We start from the raw sequence: 16588 nt of genomic DNA on the forward strand, positions 1-16588 counted from the left end.
TCATCGCTTCCTCAAGTGCCGACGTGGAACAAGTGGCCCCCACAGTGTTCTCCGGTTTCAATTCAGCTCCGGTTCTACGGACGCGACCCATACCAAGATATCATTTTTCCCCCACTTATTTTACATCTATTTTCTTTTATGTTCAAGTGATTTATACACATTTTGGATTATTAAATTTACTATTTTTTAAATGGGTAGGTATCTTATGAGACGATCTCACGAATCTTTATATGTGAGACGGGTCAACCCTACCGAGATTCACAATAAAAAGTAATACTCTTAGCTTAAAAAAGTAATATTTTTTCATGGATGACTCAAATAAGATATTTGTCTCAAAAAATACGATCCATGAGACTGTCTCACACAAGTTTTTGTCTTTCGATTATTCTCGCTTTAGGGTTAATTATTGTACTTCAACATAAACAAGAAGAATAATTTTAAATTCAAATACATATATCTTTATTTGTTTAGAAAAAAAGAGAGAAATTATTTATCTCTATAATAAGATGAGATTTGTATCGAAAAATTGATACGTTGGACGTCTTTAAAAGAATTTTGTGCATAAATAAAAAAAAAACATGCCAAAGTTGGCGTAATTGAATTGTCTGACTAAGGTGATCGTTCTTGTACGCAAAGAAAGTTGAATTCAAACATTCTATTTTGCTGTTTCAAACTTCTCCTTGACTAGTTAGTTTTTCTTTTTTTTTTTTTCATTTATTGTTTGTGAAAGTATTATCATTATTATAATAATAAATTATTATTATTATAAGACACGATGTTATTTACATTTCATTTTGTTGAATGGACTCCATAATAATTTTATACATGACTAAGATTCTGACATTATTTCCACCTACCAATACGTGTACTTTTTTTTGGATACTTGTTCTTAACAATCAATATATTTTATTAATGTACCGTTTGGTTCGCTATATTATTTATATTTTTATTTAATCTAATATCATGTTTGATACATCGTATTATTTATACATCTATCAATCATTTATCATACATCAATCATTTATCATACATCAATCAAGTTATTGAATTGAAATTATAATATTATCTTTAATAAATAATACTATAAATTAATATTTTCAAAAATACAAAACGGTAATATCATATTCTTTTAAATTTAATCAAATTAACCAATCAAATCAAACATTATATTAACTATCATTTTTATATATTTTATTATAAAAAAATATTACTTATCTATGTACTATTTGTTTCATACCACGAATCAAACGATATCCATGTACCACCAAAGGCTCCAATGAGATTAAGTTTCGGATTCGATATTAAAGTGTAACAATCCCTTCGTCCAAAATAAAAAAGTTTAAATATCATTACAAAAGTCTCAATGATTAAGGATTTTAGCCAAAAAACCAAACTAAATACCATTAAAACGTTGAACTTTCATTTTCAAAAAAAAAAAATATCGTTTAGCTTTCGCTTTCAAAAATAAATAAAGAAAGAGAAAAAGTTTAGGTTTCACTTCAACCAAACTACTAAAAAACTATCAATCAAACCATGTTAGGCCTTAGAGGAAGCAAAAGATTGTAAAATTTATCGTGCAAGAAGAAATGCTTCCCTTTGCCATCAACAACCCTTTTCCATCCACACCATCCCCCATTCACTATTTTCTTGAGCTCATCGTTTCCGGTATAGTGAGGATCGAGTATAAGAAATGCACAGTCGCCACTTACATCATCATAATCGACTCCCAACAGAGTATATGCAAGAACACCCCCACCTGTAATAAAAGTAAAAAATAGCAGATCATTAACGACAGGAAGATGTCACGCAAAATCTATCATGATGGAGTTCTAACCTATCATGATAGGAGTTCCTTGAGTCTCAAAATGCAATGCAAGCTCTCGACATTTTTCTGGAAGCTCGGCTCCAGACCTCACATTAATGACTTTACAGCTGACCTGTTTGGGAATATATTTTAATTCATCTGTGAAGTTCTTGATACGGTATACTCAAAGCTACAAGATCAAGCGAAACAAAGAAATAGAAGAATGAATACTTACACCGAGTAGTTTGTCCAAAACAAAACTTAACTCAATGGCTCCAATCCATTCTTGTGACCCAATAAATGAAGGGTCTTTATCTCCAATCTCTACCAGTGATTGCTGTATCTGTCTGAAAGAATAGTACCAACGGTGAGGCCAAATGTTACTAGAACAAGGCAAAGGTGAAAGACAAAATATAAAAAATTCACAACAGACGATGTTTTCATGTGTAAAAGTTTTTTATGATTAAAGATTGAGAAATATAGATAATTTGATATCAAATGAAATAATACATAAATACAGAGACAGACTTCAGAATCCTGAATAAAATAATGTTAATAGAGAGGCATCGCTCCATGCAAAAGATTCCTACAGTATGAACTTGGCGAGTCCCAAGTGTTTCATATAGTGAAGAAAATAACTTTTTCTCCCAGAAATACTCCTTCATAGAGATGAACAAACTATAGAACCGATTATCAAATTCCATCATCATAATTAATCGTTGATCAATTCATCTATCATCCAAAATATTTCCTTCTAAAAATAAATGGAAATGGCCTACTCATGGTTATGGAAGAAGAAAAGAAACGGCCATATTAAATATAGCAACAGAAGAATTTTGTGCAAGCCAAATAAACGATTAAACGCAGTGGTGGAAATGGAGTGCAGGTTATCGAAAAAAAAGCAGAAAAAATAAAGAAAAAAAACCTGTGTGAAGGGACATCAATGGATGTGTAGTGTTGTTGCCTGAACCATGATATGATAGTTTGCAAAGATCGATAAGCGCAGCCCCAACCCTGGCATATAAAACTATTGTTTAACTCATTGCTCAAAACGGAAAAAGCAACAATCAAAGATGACCACAGGCATCTGTTAAGAAAAAGATGATAATTCCACACTGCACTGTGACAATTCACTGAAAACAACACTATGGCCTTAAAACAAGTATAGATGGGATAAAAGTCATGGTTCTCTCTCAATAAAAAATCACAACTATCCCATCCCCAGAATTTTCCAACCTCTACTTTTTCTTAGTGCAGTTAGTGCCAGGGCCCAGGGGTTTCATTTTCTTATTCGAATCAATAACCTAAGTTTTCAGCATCTAACTATCTAACAACCTGTTTCCGATAATTTTTCATTTCTCTTTATTCAGTGATCAATAAAAACTTGAGCACCACATTCTCATGAAACGAATCAGATATCCAGTAAACAACATAAAGAATAGACTCAGCATCAATATCTGTCTTCACAAGACTTGAAGCAGAATCAGTATATTTGTTCAGTACATATGGAATCAGCACACAAAAATCAATATAAAATTTAGAATAGCAGACTCTGTTAGATCAGTAAAAAATTAGCGAAAATCAGTAACTTGCACGAGTGAGGTGTTACCGAGTCGTCAAATCCATCTTGGAGGTAATGATAATACTCATAAGAACCTTGAATTAGAGAGGCAATGCCACCAGATACTACACATTTATATTATATAAGTGTATTCAGGGCCAAGCCATGGGAATCAAAAAACATCGTAGGAAATGCAATAATCCATGTAAAGGGTCAAGACGACAATTACCCCCACTGCTTGGAATATCACGATGAACATTCTTGAGCAAAGAGGAGCCTATCATAATGAATGAAATAGTCAAAATATACACCAATTCAAACAAACACAAACATAGTAAAATTTAGAAGATGAACAACTACCTTTTGGATATGATTTGTCTTTCATATCGTCCTTTGTCGAAAAAAAGTTAATAGCGTTAGCAATTCTCAAGAGAGGACGATCAAAGGGCAACCCTAGTCTCTGGTGAAGTGATCTTCGAACTTCAACTGCAAAATTTAGGTCTTGGAATTTGCATAAACTAATGAAACGAAAGCTTACTTTATTTCTATGTACTCTTTGCAGCACATGGAACTTCGAAAAAATGAAAGCAATGCTGGCAAGTGAAGACTGTACTCCCATATATTTGTTTGCCATGACAGTAAAAATCACTATGAACATGGAATCAACGGATAAAACATATCTTGGATTTCTCAAGTAGAATTTAAAACTCAAGTTTATAAAGATTCCAACTGACTGGAGGTTGCTCGTTGTCAAACGGCTGAATTCACGCTTCTGGTATGTCTATAAGTCTGTATCATTATTCCTGGTTTTACAGCTCAATTAGAATGTTTTACGATGGCACAAATCTTTTTGGGACCGTGTTATGGACCCAAACTCATTGGGCCCAGAGACTTCTGAGTTAGCAAGCCCAGGGAATGAAGAGCCAAATAAACAGAGGCCCAAGATTGTAAATGTATATTCTAGAAGAAGGAAGGAGAGAGGCGGGTAGGAGGAATGTATAAAAAGAAGAGGGGGGGGGTAAGCTAGAGGGCATTCAGTTAGATAGAGTGATGAGTCACTAACAATTTGTTAGTGTGACTGTGTGAGGGAGTGAGAGTGGTTGTAACAAGATTCTGTTATTCCCATTTCATACTTTTAATACATATTTTGGTTATTAATCGGAGGCTGCTAACAATTTGGTCCGACCTGCCGGATCCGCTCGAGCTGAAGAAAACATGGCCAGCACACGATCAGAAGCGAAGATGGATAGCATGGAAAAAACGCTGATGGGGATGCAAGACAACATGACGCAAGTGCAGGGTCGATTGGACAAAATCGACAGGGCGGTGGAAGGATTACTGGGGCTGAGGGAGATGATGGAACAAATTATCAAGGCACAAGGGGGAGCAGCAGATGCAAGCAATGAAGGTGGCGAGCAACATGGGATTGGGAGTGATATGTTAGGGAAGGATGAGAGTGTGCGCCAGGAAGGGAGACGAGAAGAGGGTGTAGAAGAAGTGAAGTTGGCACTGAAAAAAATTGAGTTACCGGGGTTTGAAGAAGAGGACCCGTTGGGATGGTTGGGGAGGATGGAGCAGTACTTCGAGGTCCACGAAACACCAGTGGAGTGCAAGCTCAAATTGGCTTACATCTGTATGCAGGGGACCACGGTACATTGGTTTCGATGGATGAAGGTGAGAATTCCGAACATGGAGTGGGATAGGTTTGCGGAGGAGCTGATCAAACGTTATAGTGGATATGACGCCAACCCTTTCGAACTCATGGCGTCATTAAGCCAAGGCCAACAGTCAATAGACGCTTACATCGAGCGTTTTGAGATGTTGGTCGCACAACTGGGAGACGTCCAGGAGGACCAATGCTTGGGCTACTTCCTGAGTGGATTGAGGGAGGAGATACGGCGGAGGATGATCGTTCACGATCCTCGAACGGTAGATCGTGCGATGATGTTGGCCAGGGGGTTGGAGAAGGAGTTGTATGGGACGGCGGTAGACAGAGGGAAGAAATAAAGTTGGATCGGGCCTGGGGTATACACAAAAATCGGTAACTAACATGGGCTGGGCCAATCCATACCCAGTACATGATAGGGACCGTAACAAAAATCTTTCAGGCCCCAATGTTAACATGGGGACTGCTGGTCTAGGGGATCAACGAATGAGAAACCCAATTTCGCAGCAATCCTACGGCAGTGGGCCTCGGGGCATACCAGGAGGAAGTAGCGGGGGAGATCGCGGTGGGGTGGCAGCGAGGATACCACCATACCAAAAAAATCGAGATGGTAGGGTGGTATCTCACCAAGAATTCTTACATCGACGAGAGAAGGGACTGTGCTTTAAGTGTGGGGAACCTTACCACCCAATGCACAGATGTACCAACAAAAGCTTGAGGGTGACGATTTTAGCGGAGGAAGAAGGAGACGAAGGCGAGTGGGAACAGGTGGAGTCAGTGGGGCATAAGGATGAGGTGACACGAGAAACGGGGGAAGGAGGGGAGCCCGAAGTTGAATACAATACTCTGGAGCTACCCTTGTATTCTGTAAATGGCATCAACCATCCACAAACATTGAAAATGAAGGCGAAGGTGGCAGAGCGAGAAGTGATAGCAATGGTGGACAGTGGAGCAAGCCACAACTTCGTCTCAAGAAAATTAATCACGGAGTTGGGGCTTGAATGAGACAGGAGCGTTTTTTTTGGAGTATGTCTGGGGGATGGCTGTCGAGTGTCTTGCCAAGGGGTGTGCAGGGGATTAGAGGTGGATATGGGACAATGTCGAATTCAAATTGAAGGGTATTTGTTTGACTTAGGGGGAGTTGATCTTATTTTGGGGGTTGATTGGCTTCGCACATTAGGTGATGTCCTGCTAAATTGGGGCAAGATGGAGATGCGGTTCAGCTGCAATGATCAAACAATAGTCTTAAAGGGGGATCCATCCCTCAGCAGATCATTAATCTCATTAAAAGGGATCTCCAAAGTGAGTGAGGTAGACTTTTGCGGAGCAATATTGGTCAAATGGAGTGAAGAAAAGAAGGGAGGGGCAGACAAGAAGGGAGCTGAGGAGGCCATAAGTGACATCCTTGCCAAGTATGAGGTGGTATTCCGAGAAACCAGTGAATTACCCCCTTGTAGGCAACAGGATCATGCCATATGTATTAAGGAGGGATGCGGACCAGTATCCGTCAGACCTTATCGATATGCCATCATGAGAAGGATGAAATCGAGCGAATGGTGAAGGAGATGCTTACATCAGGAGTGATACAGATCAGTAACAGCCCCTACTCGAGCCCGGTAATACTAGTAAAAAAAAAAGACGGAAGTTGGCGATTTTGCATAGACTATCGGGCATTGAATGATATCACTGTCGCTGACAAGTATCCAATTCCGGTGGTGGAGGAACTATTTGATGAATTACATGGAGCAATGTTCTTCTCAAAGCTGGACCTTAAATTTGGATACCACCAGATTCGAGTCCGAGCCACGAACGTGCACAAAACAGCGTTCAGGACACATGAGGACCACTACGAGTTTTTAGTCATGCCTTTTGGACTAAAAAACGCTCCGGCCACATTCCAAGCAACCATGAACGAGGTATTTCGCCCTTACTTGCGAAAATTCGTGTTAGTTTTCTTTGACGATGTTTTGATTTACAATAAAGATTGGGAAGGTCATATGCAACACGTCGAAGTAGTATTGGCATTATTACAACAACACCAGTTGGTTTTAAACAAAAAGAAATGCCAATTTGGGTTGAGACAAGTTGAATACTTGGGGCATATCATCACGGGTCAGGGAGTGAAAGTGGATCCCAATAAGGTTGAAAGTGTGGTACAGTGGCCCCAACCACAGAACACAAAAGGACTAAGGGATTCTTGGGACTAACCGGATATTATCGGAAATTCATTAAAGATTACGGGAAGATTGCAAGGCCACTCACCGAGCAACTAAAGAAGAACAATTTCGGGTGGAATGAAAAAGCTCAAGAAGCCTTCGAGTTGCTGAAGCAAGCAGTCGTGACCACTCCGGTATTAAAGATGCCAGATTTTTCGAAAGAATTAATAATAGAATGTGACGCATCAGGGACTGGAGTGGGGGCAGTGCTAAACCAGGAGGGCAGGCCTATTGCTTTTTATAGCAAGGCTTTGGCGGACCGAGCATTAACCAAGTCAACCTATGAAAGAGAGTTGATGGCATTGGTCTTGGCAGTTCAACACTGGCGTCACTACCTGTTGGGACGGAAGTTTCTAGTGGTGACGGATCATAAACCATTGAGGAACCTGCTGCAGCAACGTATAACCACGCCAGACCAGCAATATTGGTTGGCAAAGCTACTGGGGTATGAGTTTGAAATAAAGCATAGAGCGGGAAATGAGAACGGAGCAGCAGACTCTTTATCACGAAGAGAGGACATTGGACTTTTGGCTGCTATCACCAGGGCAGAATGGGTGGGAATACGAGACATCAGACGGGCCGTGGAAAATGATCCGCGTGTAAAAAGATAATGGAGGGAATGAGCACGGCCCAAGGCAGTGGCAAACACTACTCAGTGGTTAATGGTTGTTTACTCTTTAAAGAGAGGATAGTTATTCCACGAACCTCGCAGTGGGTCTACACATTATTGAGAGAATTCCACGTTACTCCGGTAGGGGGCCATTCGGGAGCCTTGAGAATGTATAAAAGAATAGCAAGCAACTTCTTTTGGCCTGGAATGAAGAAGGATGTGTACAAGTTTGTAGTCCGAATGTGAAGTATGCCAAAAACAAAAGTATGAGGCTGCTACCCCGGCCGGCTTATTACAACCTTTGCCTATTCCAGAAGCAATTTGGGAGGATTTGGCCATGGATTTTATTACAGGACTACCGAAGTCAAAGGGGTTCGAAGTAATTCTAGTGATGATTGACAGACTGTCTAAGTATGGGCACTTTCTACTCCTTAAACATCCTTACACGTCTTGCTCAGTGGCCGAAATCTTTGCACGTAATGTGATCAAGTTGCATGGGGTCCCGAAAACCATTGTCAGTGATAGAGACACAGTGTTCATGAGCCTATTCTGGTCCGAATTATTCAAACTACAAGGGACTCAACTCAAGATGTGCACGGCTTACCATCCAGAAACGGATGGGCAAAGTGAAGCATTGAACAAATGTGTTGAAACCTATCTCCGGTGTTTTTGCTCGGAGCAGCCCAAGGGCTGGTCGCAGTGGGTGCACTGGGCGGAGTACTGGTACAATACCTCTTTTCAAACGTCAGCTGGGATGACACCTTTCGAAGTAGTGTATGGAAGAAGACCCCCAACTCTCATTAAGTTTCTTCCTGAGGAAACTAAAGTGCCAGCAGTAGCCCAAGCATTAGAGGACAGAGATGAGTAATTAAGGCAGCTGAAATACAATCTAGAAAGGGCCCAACAACGCATGACCAAATATGCTAATAAAAACCGTCGAGAGGTTCAATACCAAGAAGGTGATGTGGTGTACCTGAAGTTGCGACCACACCACCAAAATTCAGTTAGTACGAGGGTCTTCCAGAAGCTGGCAGCAAGGAACTACGGACCTTACAGAATTTTGAAGAAAGTGGGACAAGTGGCATATCGCTTGAAATTACCGGAAGGGTCCAAGATACATCCAGTATTTCATGTATCTTGTCTAAAAAAAGCAGTGGGGCATGACCCTAATGAAGTTAAGTTGCCAAGAGAGGTGGACACTGACTTGTTCCTCACTTTTGAACCCGAGGAAGTTGTGGCTGAAAGAACTAAAAGCAAAAGAGGGCACTTGATCCAACAGATACTGGTGCGGTGGAAGGGAAGAACAGGGGAAGAAGCAACGTGGGAAGACAAAGAAGATTTCACAGCACAATTTCCAGAATTTCGCCTTGAGGACAAGGCGAATCTTGAAGAGGCCGGGCATGTTATGGACCCAAACTCATTGGGCCCAGAGACTTCTGAGTTAGCAAGCCCAGGGAATGAAGAGCCAAATAAACAGAAGGCCCAAGATTGTAAATGTATATTCTAGAAGAAGGAAGGAGAGAGGCGGGTTGGAGGAATGTATAAAAAGAAGAGGGGGGGGTAAGCTAGAGGGCATTCAGTTAGATAGAGTGATGAGTCACTAACAATTTTTTTAGTGTGAGGGAGTGAGAGTGGTTGTAACAAGATTCTGTTATTCCCATTTCATATTTTTAATACATATTTTGGTTATTAATCGGAGGCTGCTAACAGACCGTAACATAGTTCTAAAGTTATCTACTCTTTCTTGTGCTACCATACTTCTAAATCTATCGACTCTTTTCTTCGTCCTTATTTGTGATGAAATGGGAACTTAAACCTCCACTTCGAATGAAGTAAACACAGGATTGTGACCACAATGAATATCTAGCTAACTTGGAAACCACAAGATCAGAGATACATCCTTCTAGCCACATATTTATTTGATGAACTTTATATTTAGTTACAATACCTTGCTTCAGTTCCATCTCCCCATAACTAAGTTCATATATTGCTGTAACAGGATGTAGAAAGCCTGAAGGAAGGAAGTGGTATGGACGTAGCTGAAGAAGGGGAGGAAATTTGTCAGTATACTTGGTGAATGAAAACAGGAAAAATAAATTTTTCTACGGAAAAAATTCTTTGAAACATTGGAAAGAACCACTATACTAACAAGAAGTACATCTAACATTTCTCTCAAAAACATAGAACCTGTAGGTTCAAGCATATTCTTGATCTTCATGAACTCTAATTACAAAATAACACAGACAAATAATTCTTATGTAAAGATTAATCTTCTTCTAAAATCGAACTCATATAAGTTAGATTTCAGTCACTGAATTCCTAAAATAATAAATAAACATCAAGCATTAATTCTAAGAGGCATCATTTATGTTGATTTGGAAACAATAAACAAGAAAGCCTCTATATAACTATTTTGTGCTTAGCACTGCAGAAGAGTTTCCCAGAGCCTATATTATCGATTATGTTTCTCTTGCAGATGATAAGGGCCAGAACAATTGCAGATTGAGAAATTAGAGAACAATGAGTTTCATAAACCAGACAATCAAACTAGAAAACATGGATTGAAAAATTTATCGAGTTCAAGCTAGTCCATGAATTTTCTCCCTGTTAATTATTCTTTTTAGCGTTATGATATAAAAAGAATAATGGAGCTGATCTTCTAACCAGTGATTGCTGTATTAAGAGGTCAGGTAGGATCTTGTTCTTGAACGAGTGCAACTGGTCAACTAGACCAGGGATAGTTAGCTTCAAAACCATGTCTGCTAATGGTAAGTCCTTTGGCACATAGAACAAAACTTCTAATTTATGATTTATGAGCAAAAGTTTAGCATTTCCTGCTGCTGGAAAAAATGTAAAGAAACATTTAGTTGGATTCTCAAAACTAACTTCATATATCCAGCTAAAAAGAAAACCAGACTGGTCAAAATCCCTAATTTTGTGAACTATGAAATGACACTTTTTTGCTGTGCAGTAATTATACCTGGATAATATTCGGCAGTAGGTGCCACTGGTTTCTGTGAACTCCTTGACCTATTAAACATGACACTGACTAAAATTTTATCTGCATCCTGAGGGAAAAAACATCAATAGCTACTGAAAAAGAACCAAACTTTCAAGATAACTAGTGAATTTAATATATTGACGCATGGCACTATTTACCTTCTCTACAGAGCTAGAGGATGTGAAGTTCTTGGTTTCCGAGAGAAAGTATTTACACGAAAGAGACTTTGTATAAGACTCTTCAGCACTTTCAATTACAAAAGCATTTCTTGGAAGCTCGAGAGGCAAATCCAGATCCGAACCATGAAGAACGATAGGCTCAGATCCACCAGACGAAGTTTTATTACCAGCTTCTATGATGTATGTAACTTGTGGGTCTCTAAGTTTGCATTCAACGTCTTCAATAGCTCGTGCAGTAAGCACTCTCCACATCTATAGGATGTGCAAAACAATTGCAACAGGGAAATAATAAAATACAAGCGACATGCTTCATTGGTGGCAATGTCATCATGAGAATAGAACAGAAAGATAAAGTAGTTCATCAAGTCCCAACGCAAAAATAAGAAAAACGTAATAACAAAGGATTCACTAGTTCTTTGCAGAATTGTTTCTGTAAGCAATCCTAAAACATGTATTTTCATTAGATTCATTTTCTCTCTACAAGTTGCATGCCATCAGAAAAATGTCTTGATGTACATGGTCTACAAGTTTAAAGTTTATCATTTATACAAATATAACTCGTTCAGTCATAAGCAGTTTTAGTGGTGCCTAGTGAAAGGCTAGTTATATTCTGAACTAGATTACATTCAGATATTTAGATTGCAAATAAACAGAAAAGAAATTGAAATGGCAAGACTTACCTGTTCAAAGTCATCCTAAATTAAAATTACACATGAAGTCTCAGTCTATCATGAAAGCAATAAAGTACTAAAAAAATCATCACCACCAACAAATTATTTAAAAGAAGCTTGTTTCTTAACAAGCCCTAAGTTAGGATTATATTCTCCCAACAGATTATTCCCTAAGAGCAACGCAAACAGCTGAAATACATAATGATTCTCAAAAAAATTCATGGTAAATTTAATGTCTCGTTAAAATACAAATCAATATATACTGGAAAAATAATTCACCTTTTGGATTGCTCACAGAAAAATACAGAGGCAATTTTAGCGATAGTTCACACCGAACTATACAACCTCTCTCCCAAATATATTTCTCAGGCTGATCTTCATACACAACATGGCTTACTTGCTCCACTCTCTTTGAATTCCCTTTCTTGGATATGAAAAACTGTATATCACGCTCACTGTTCTCATGATTCCAATCCAGCACAGCTCCAATCAACACCTGTTCTCCACTGTCACCACCATAGAGCGTCTTCCTCAAATTTCTAACTGCTGAAACAGCATCACCCGCAACTTTTTCGACCTTCTTGTCCTTCTTTTCTTGAACAATCAGTCCGATTATTTCGAAACCCCTTGGAATCAGACCCCTTATATCATCTGTCAGTGAAGTAGCACAGAACGTAAATCACAAATTAGCCATTGTTTTATACTCTAGTATACTTCATGTAAAGCTACAATTCCCAACCCGTAACCCCACAACCATCAATTCTACAATTTCATTTGAAATCCAAATTTTCTCCACCAAGAGGCCTCAAGTGTGCGTAATTTAAAGTTGGACATGTTTACCTAATGCCCACAACCAATGTGTTCGCTCTAGTATTCCAAATTACCAACAAAGAGACAATTTTTTGCAAAAACAACTATGGAGAAACTCACACTTGAGCAAAATCAAGCTACCTACTAATTCCGCAGGGCGGCTTTTTCCGCATAACCAACAAAACAATTTTGATTGCACTCGAACCCAATCCAAACTCAAGATACAATAGCCGAATCTCCCATCAGCAATTCAATTCACGGTATAAACAAATCATAATAATAGTATCCTACTGCATCAAAGTTGTTACCTCATAAATATATACCATTATAGGTCCCTTTATTTACCTGATTCTTTAGCAACGTCGGGGGAAAGTGAATCAGAAGGGAGAGTGTGAATGCAGCGGATTGTTGACGCGACGTTCACTGAAGGCAAGAATGGAGATCCGATCAGCCACTGGAGCCCCGATTCCGTCTTCAATATCACCAGTTTCCGACATAATATTCGAATTCCGGCGTCGTCTCCGGTGATCTGCGCGGCCATGGATGCGATTTCGGGTCAACAAATCCAAGAACCCGGGCCCTGCTCCGAGAGCTGGTATTATATCACATGCTGAAGACTTTGAGTGGAAGTGGATCCGATTGCATAATCCCATTATCATTTTGGGCCGCTCCAGATATGGACTATAATTTGCTGATAACCGGCCCAAAAATAATTGCACTATATAATGGGCTTAACATTTTGGCTTGTTTTGGAAATGGGCTAGAATTTGCTGATAACCAATTCAAGAATAAGCCCATTCGATAAAATATTCCATAATGGGCTTAACATTTAGGTTTTATTTGGGTCGATAGTTTTGATGCCTAAAAATTTCAAATATATATAAATTCACTTGAAAATAGATTTTAATTCATAACTAGTTCTTTTTTAAGTTATTGTGGTGGAATTTAAATTCATCTCAACATAGAATCATTTATGTTAAGATCAAGTGTTTTCCACTATGTCAAAGGATATAGTTATCCAATGCATAATTTTAATTATTTATACTCGTGATAGCGCATAATGCTTTTATTTGGGTGTTAATGGGTATGACTATTAGGCACATGGGTGCGGAGAGGTACGTGTCTATATGTTGGTGTTGTCTCATATCTCTTAGAGATTAGTGTTGTCTCATATCCCTTAGAGATTAGTATTAACATTTTCCTACCGTCGGTCATGTCTCTTTTACCACCCACCAAGCCAATTAGATCAAGCTGTGAACGTCAGCAGCTTGACGCCGAGAACTTCTCAAGAGGTCATCCATCTCAGTACTACTACTCTCACTCATACATGTTTAACCCAACATCCTTCCAAGAAGTATATAAGTATGCTTCTTGGAAACTTAAACTCATGACTTTGCCTGATATCAATTGTTGAGATCGAGAAATTATATTGGTTTAGTAGATGTGAATAAACAATCTTAACAATTTCACAAATTAAGTACACAAACAATTGTTTCTGGATAATCGAATATTTGAGCAACTCTTATGTTACTACTTCTTCCACTTTTGAAAGATTCACTAGAAGAGTTTGGTAATTATAAGAAATTTGCAACAAGCCACTTCAGCAGGGATTATGTGAGAGCCCGTAATTTCGTATTCATAATTTTGCGAAATTATTAAAAATTTTCTCTTTAAATAAATAAACTTGCAACGTATAAAAACTTTCGTAAAATAATCCAACTGTTTAACATAAACATAGCAGCGGAAACTGAATAATGTTACCAACATCCTAAGGTGTGGCTTGAACCGTGGCTAAGGGCACTAGGCCAACCACAATCCACCCAAACACCTAGGACAATACAAAGCTCAAACCGAGAACACAAAGAAAAATTATGTACCAGTGCGATTGTTTGGATTGCTTTCTGTCATGTGTCGTTCCAGTGGTCATATGATCGACCATGGACTCGATCTAGATATGATGAAGTGTTGTATGAACCAATGTTAAGGGCTAAAAGCCAACCAAGATCCATCCAAAACTTCAAGAGCCGAAACTTATTCACAAAAATCAGAAATAGAAACCGAGGGACACTTGTGTTTTTTTGCTTTAAAAACCGATGGGGCCATGAATCAAGCCATGAAAGGTCATCTTGGTCATGTCCTAGACATGCTAAGGAAGGGTCCTAACCGTGGTTACAGCCCCAATGGCCGATAGCCTCGTTAATGAAGCGATGCAAGCACAAGTGTTGCTGCTGCATTTTTTTGACAGCAACTTGAGCTTCGGTTCAGGAGGCTTGTTTGAGTTCTTGGTTGGCTTCTAGCCCTTAGCCATGGTTCAAGCCATACCTTAGGATGTTGGTAAGAGGTTTTGATCAGTGGTTCAAGCCCCAATGACCATTAGCCTTGTAATCAAAGCGAAGCAAGCACAGCTGCTGCCGCTGGAATTTTACAGCAGCTTTGCTGCTGTTCAGAGGTCACGTACGAGTTCTTGGTTGGCTTTTAGCCTATGGTCTTGGATTGGACAGTACCTCATTGAGTTAGGAAGGTCATGTTTTGGCGGTTCGTGATTTGGTCAAGTTTAGAGGTCGTACGAGAATTTACGGTGCAATGTGCCAAAGTGACTCTCGAAAGAGCGTTTCATGATTTTGGCCTCCATGCACAATTTTCGTGTATTACAGCCCTTGGTAATTATTTTCCAGTATTTTAGGTGTATTTTAATCATGACTAAATGATGGTTTGATGTTGGTTCGGGTTGGTACGGAGTCATGGTTAAATATTAAGTTTGTTGGGCGTAATAGTCGTCGAATCTGGGACGTTACAGATTATCTATGGCTTACTGAAACTCCTAGATATCTCAAAACTTAAACAAAATGACCAATAAGATTCTTACTATCAATTACAAGTATTTCTCGAGGAAATATACTAGCACAATTGATCTTAAATTATCACATAAAATAACTTAAGTGCATGCTAAGAAATAATTTGATCAATTGGGCTCTCAAGAACTCGATACTCATAATAATGCTCGTGATTCAGAATCGTGCACGCGGGGTGGGGTAGGGGGATTGGTTTAAATGCCAAACAGCTTAACTATTATAGTTATGGATTCCAACGGCCGATATTTTAAATGTGATGACCGTATCCAAATAGAGATATCGATGTTCATGTCATCGTTTTCTCTGTCATATAATACATTCTAGTAGTGACTAAAAAGTTGTTATGAATATATTATCTGATGTGTCAACTAGGCTCTGATCTTTAAAAGAATGTTCTGGAAATATTCAAAGAATTTTTACTTAAATGTTTGACGTATTCACTAAGATAAGATGATCAGCACACCTTCAATATTCAATTTTCTTCTAATAATCAGTTGCGCTTGAGTTCAGTTACCTTAATGTTTAATTTGACTTGAGAAAACATTAATATATGAATAATCAGTTTCTCATATGAATTCAGTTCGGCTAGACTTTTATTAAAAACTCATTTTAAATCAATAGTATTTTGTTAAATCACATCCAACGATTTTAAATTCTTGCTCAAATACAAATCCCTTAATTTAAACGCAACTTAAATGTATTTTTTTGTAAAACTGGGAAAAAAAATTGACCCATTTTTAAATAGGCGGGATAGTTTCCATGCTAACCCGACTAGTTTGCGAACCAGGCTAGGTTATTTACTTAACTTAAATAAACTATCCTGCAAAACTAAAATCAGATTTGAAACACAATATATTTATGTCCCTATTCGAAAAAAATATATGTAGCTATTTATCAAACAATATATATCATTACATTTTTCCATGCAAAAAAAAAAAGTTCAAACATGAATTATGTTGAAAAAACAATAATTGTCTCAAATGTGATAGCAACCGAACCGTGACGGCTGGATCATCATATATTAATTTAAATGTTTGAGTCGCATTGTTACCATTAATTATAATTTTTGGTAGAATGAAAAACGTTTAATCCAATAAATTATATCCATACATTATATAGTATCTATATATGCATGTGTTGTGTACTTATTTTAAAAATATAGTGGCTAGTAATGGTTTTTTTTTTTTTAAATATTATTTTGCTTTAAATGGCAAGGAT

General features: G+C 38.3%; 1 protein-coding gene across 1 annotated transcript; it reads right to left on the reverse strand.

The window, feature by feature from the left end:
- Positions 1-1259: 1259 nt before the first annotated feature.
- On the reverse strand, positions 1260-13137 carry LOC142520076 (putative Ufm1-specific protease). Its single transcript, XM_075623037.1, is given in 14 exon segments — positions 1260-1756; positions 1835-1937; positions 2040-2151; positions 2730-2818; positions 3414-3490; positions 3595-3642; positions 3726-3851; positions 9806-9896; positions 10522-10697; positions 10838-10925; positions 11017-11271; positions 11273-11289; positions 11988-12359; positions 12864-13137. Coding segments are annotated over 14 exon segments (1980 nt in total). The 5' UTR covers positions 13060-13137; the 3' UTR covers positions 1260-1526.
- Between the last annotated feature and the right edge of the window lie 3451 nt (positions 13138-16588).

The sequence above is a fragment of the Primulina tabacum genome, chromosome 12, assembly GCF_025594145.1.
Source record: "Primulina tabacum isolate GXHZ01 chromosome 12, ASM2559414v2, whole genome shotgun sequence".
Classification (NCBI taxonomy): Eukaryota; Viridiplantae; Streptophyta; class Magnoliopsida; order Lamiales; family Gesneriaceae; genus Primulina; species Primulina tabacum.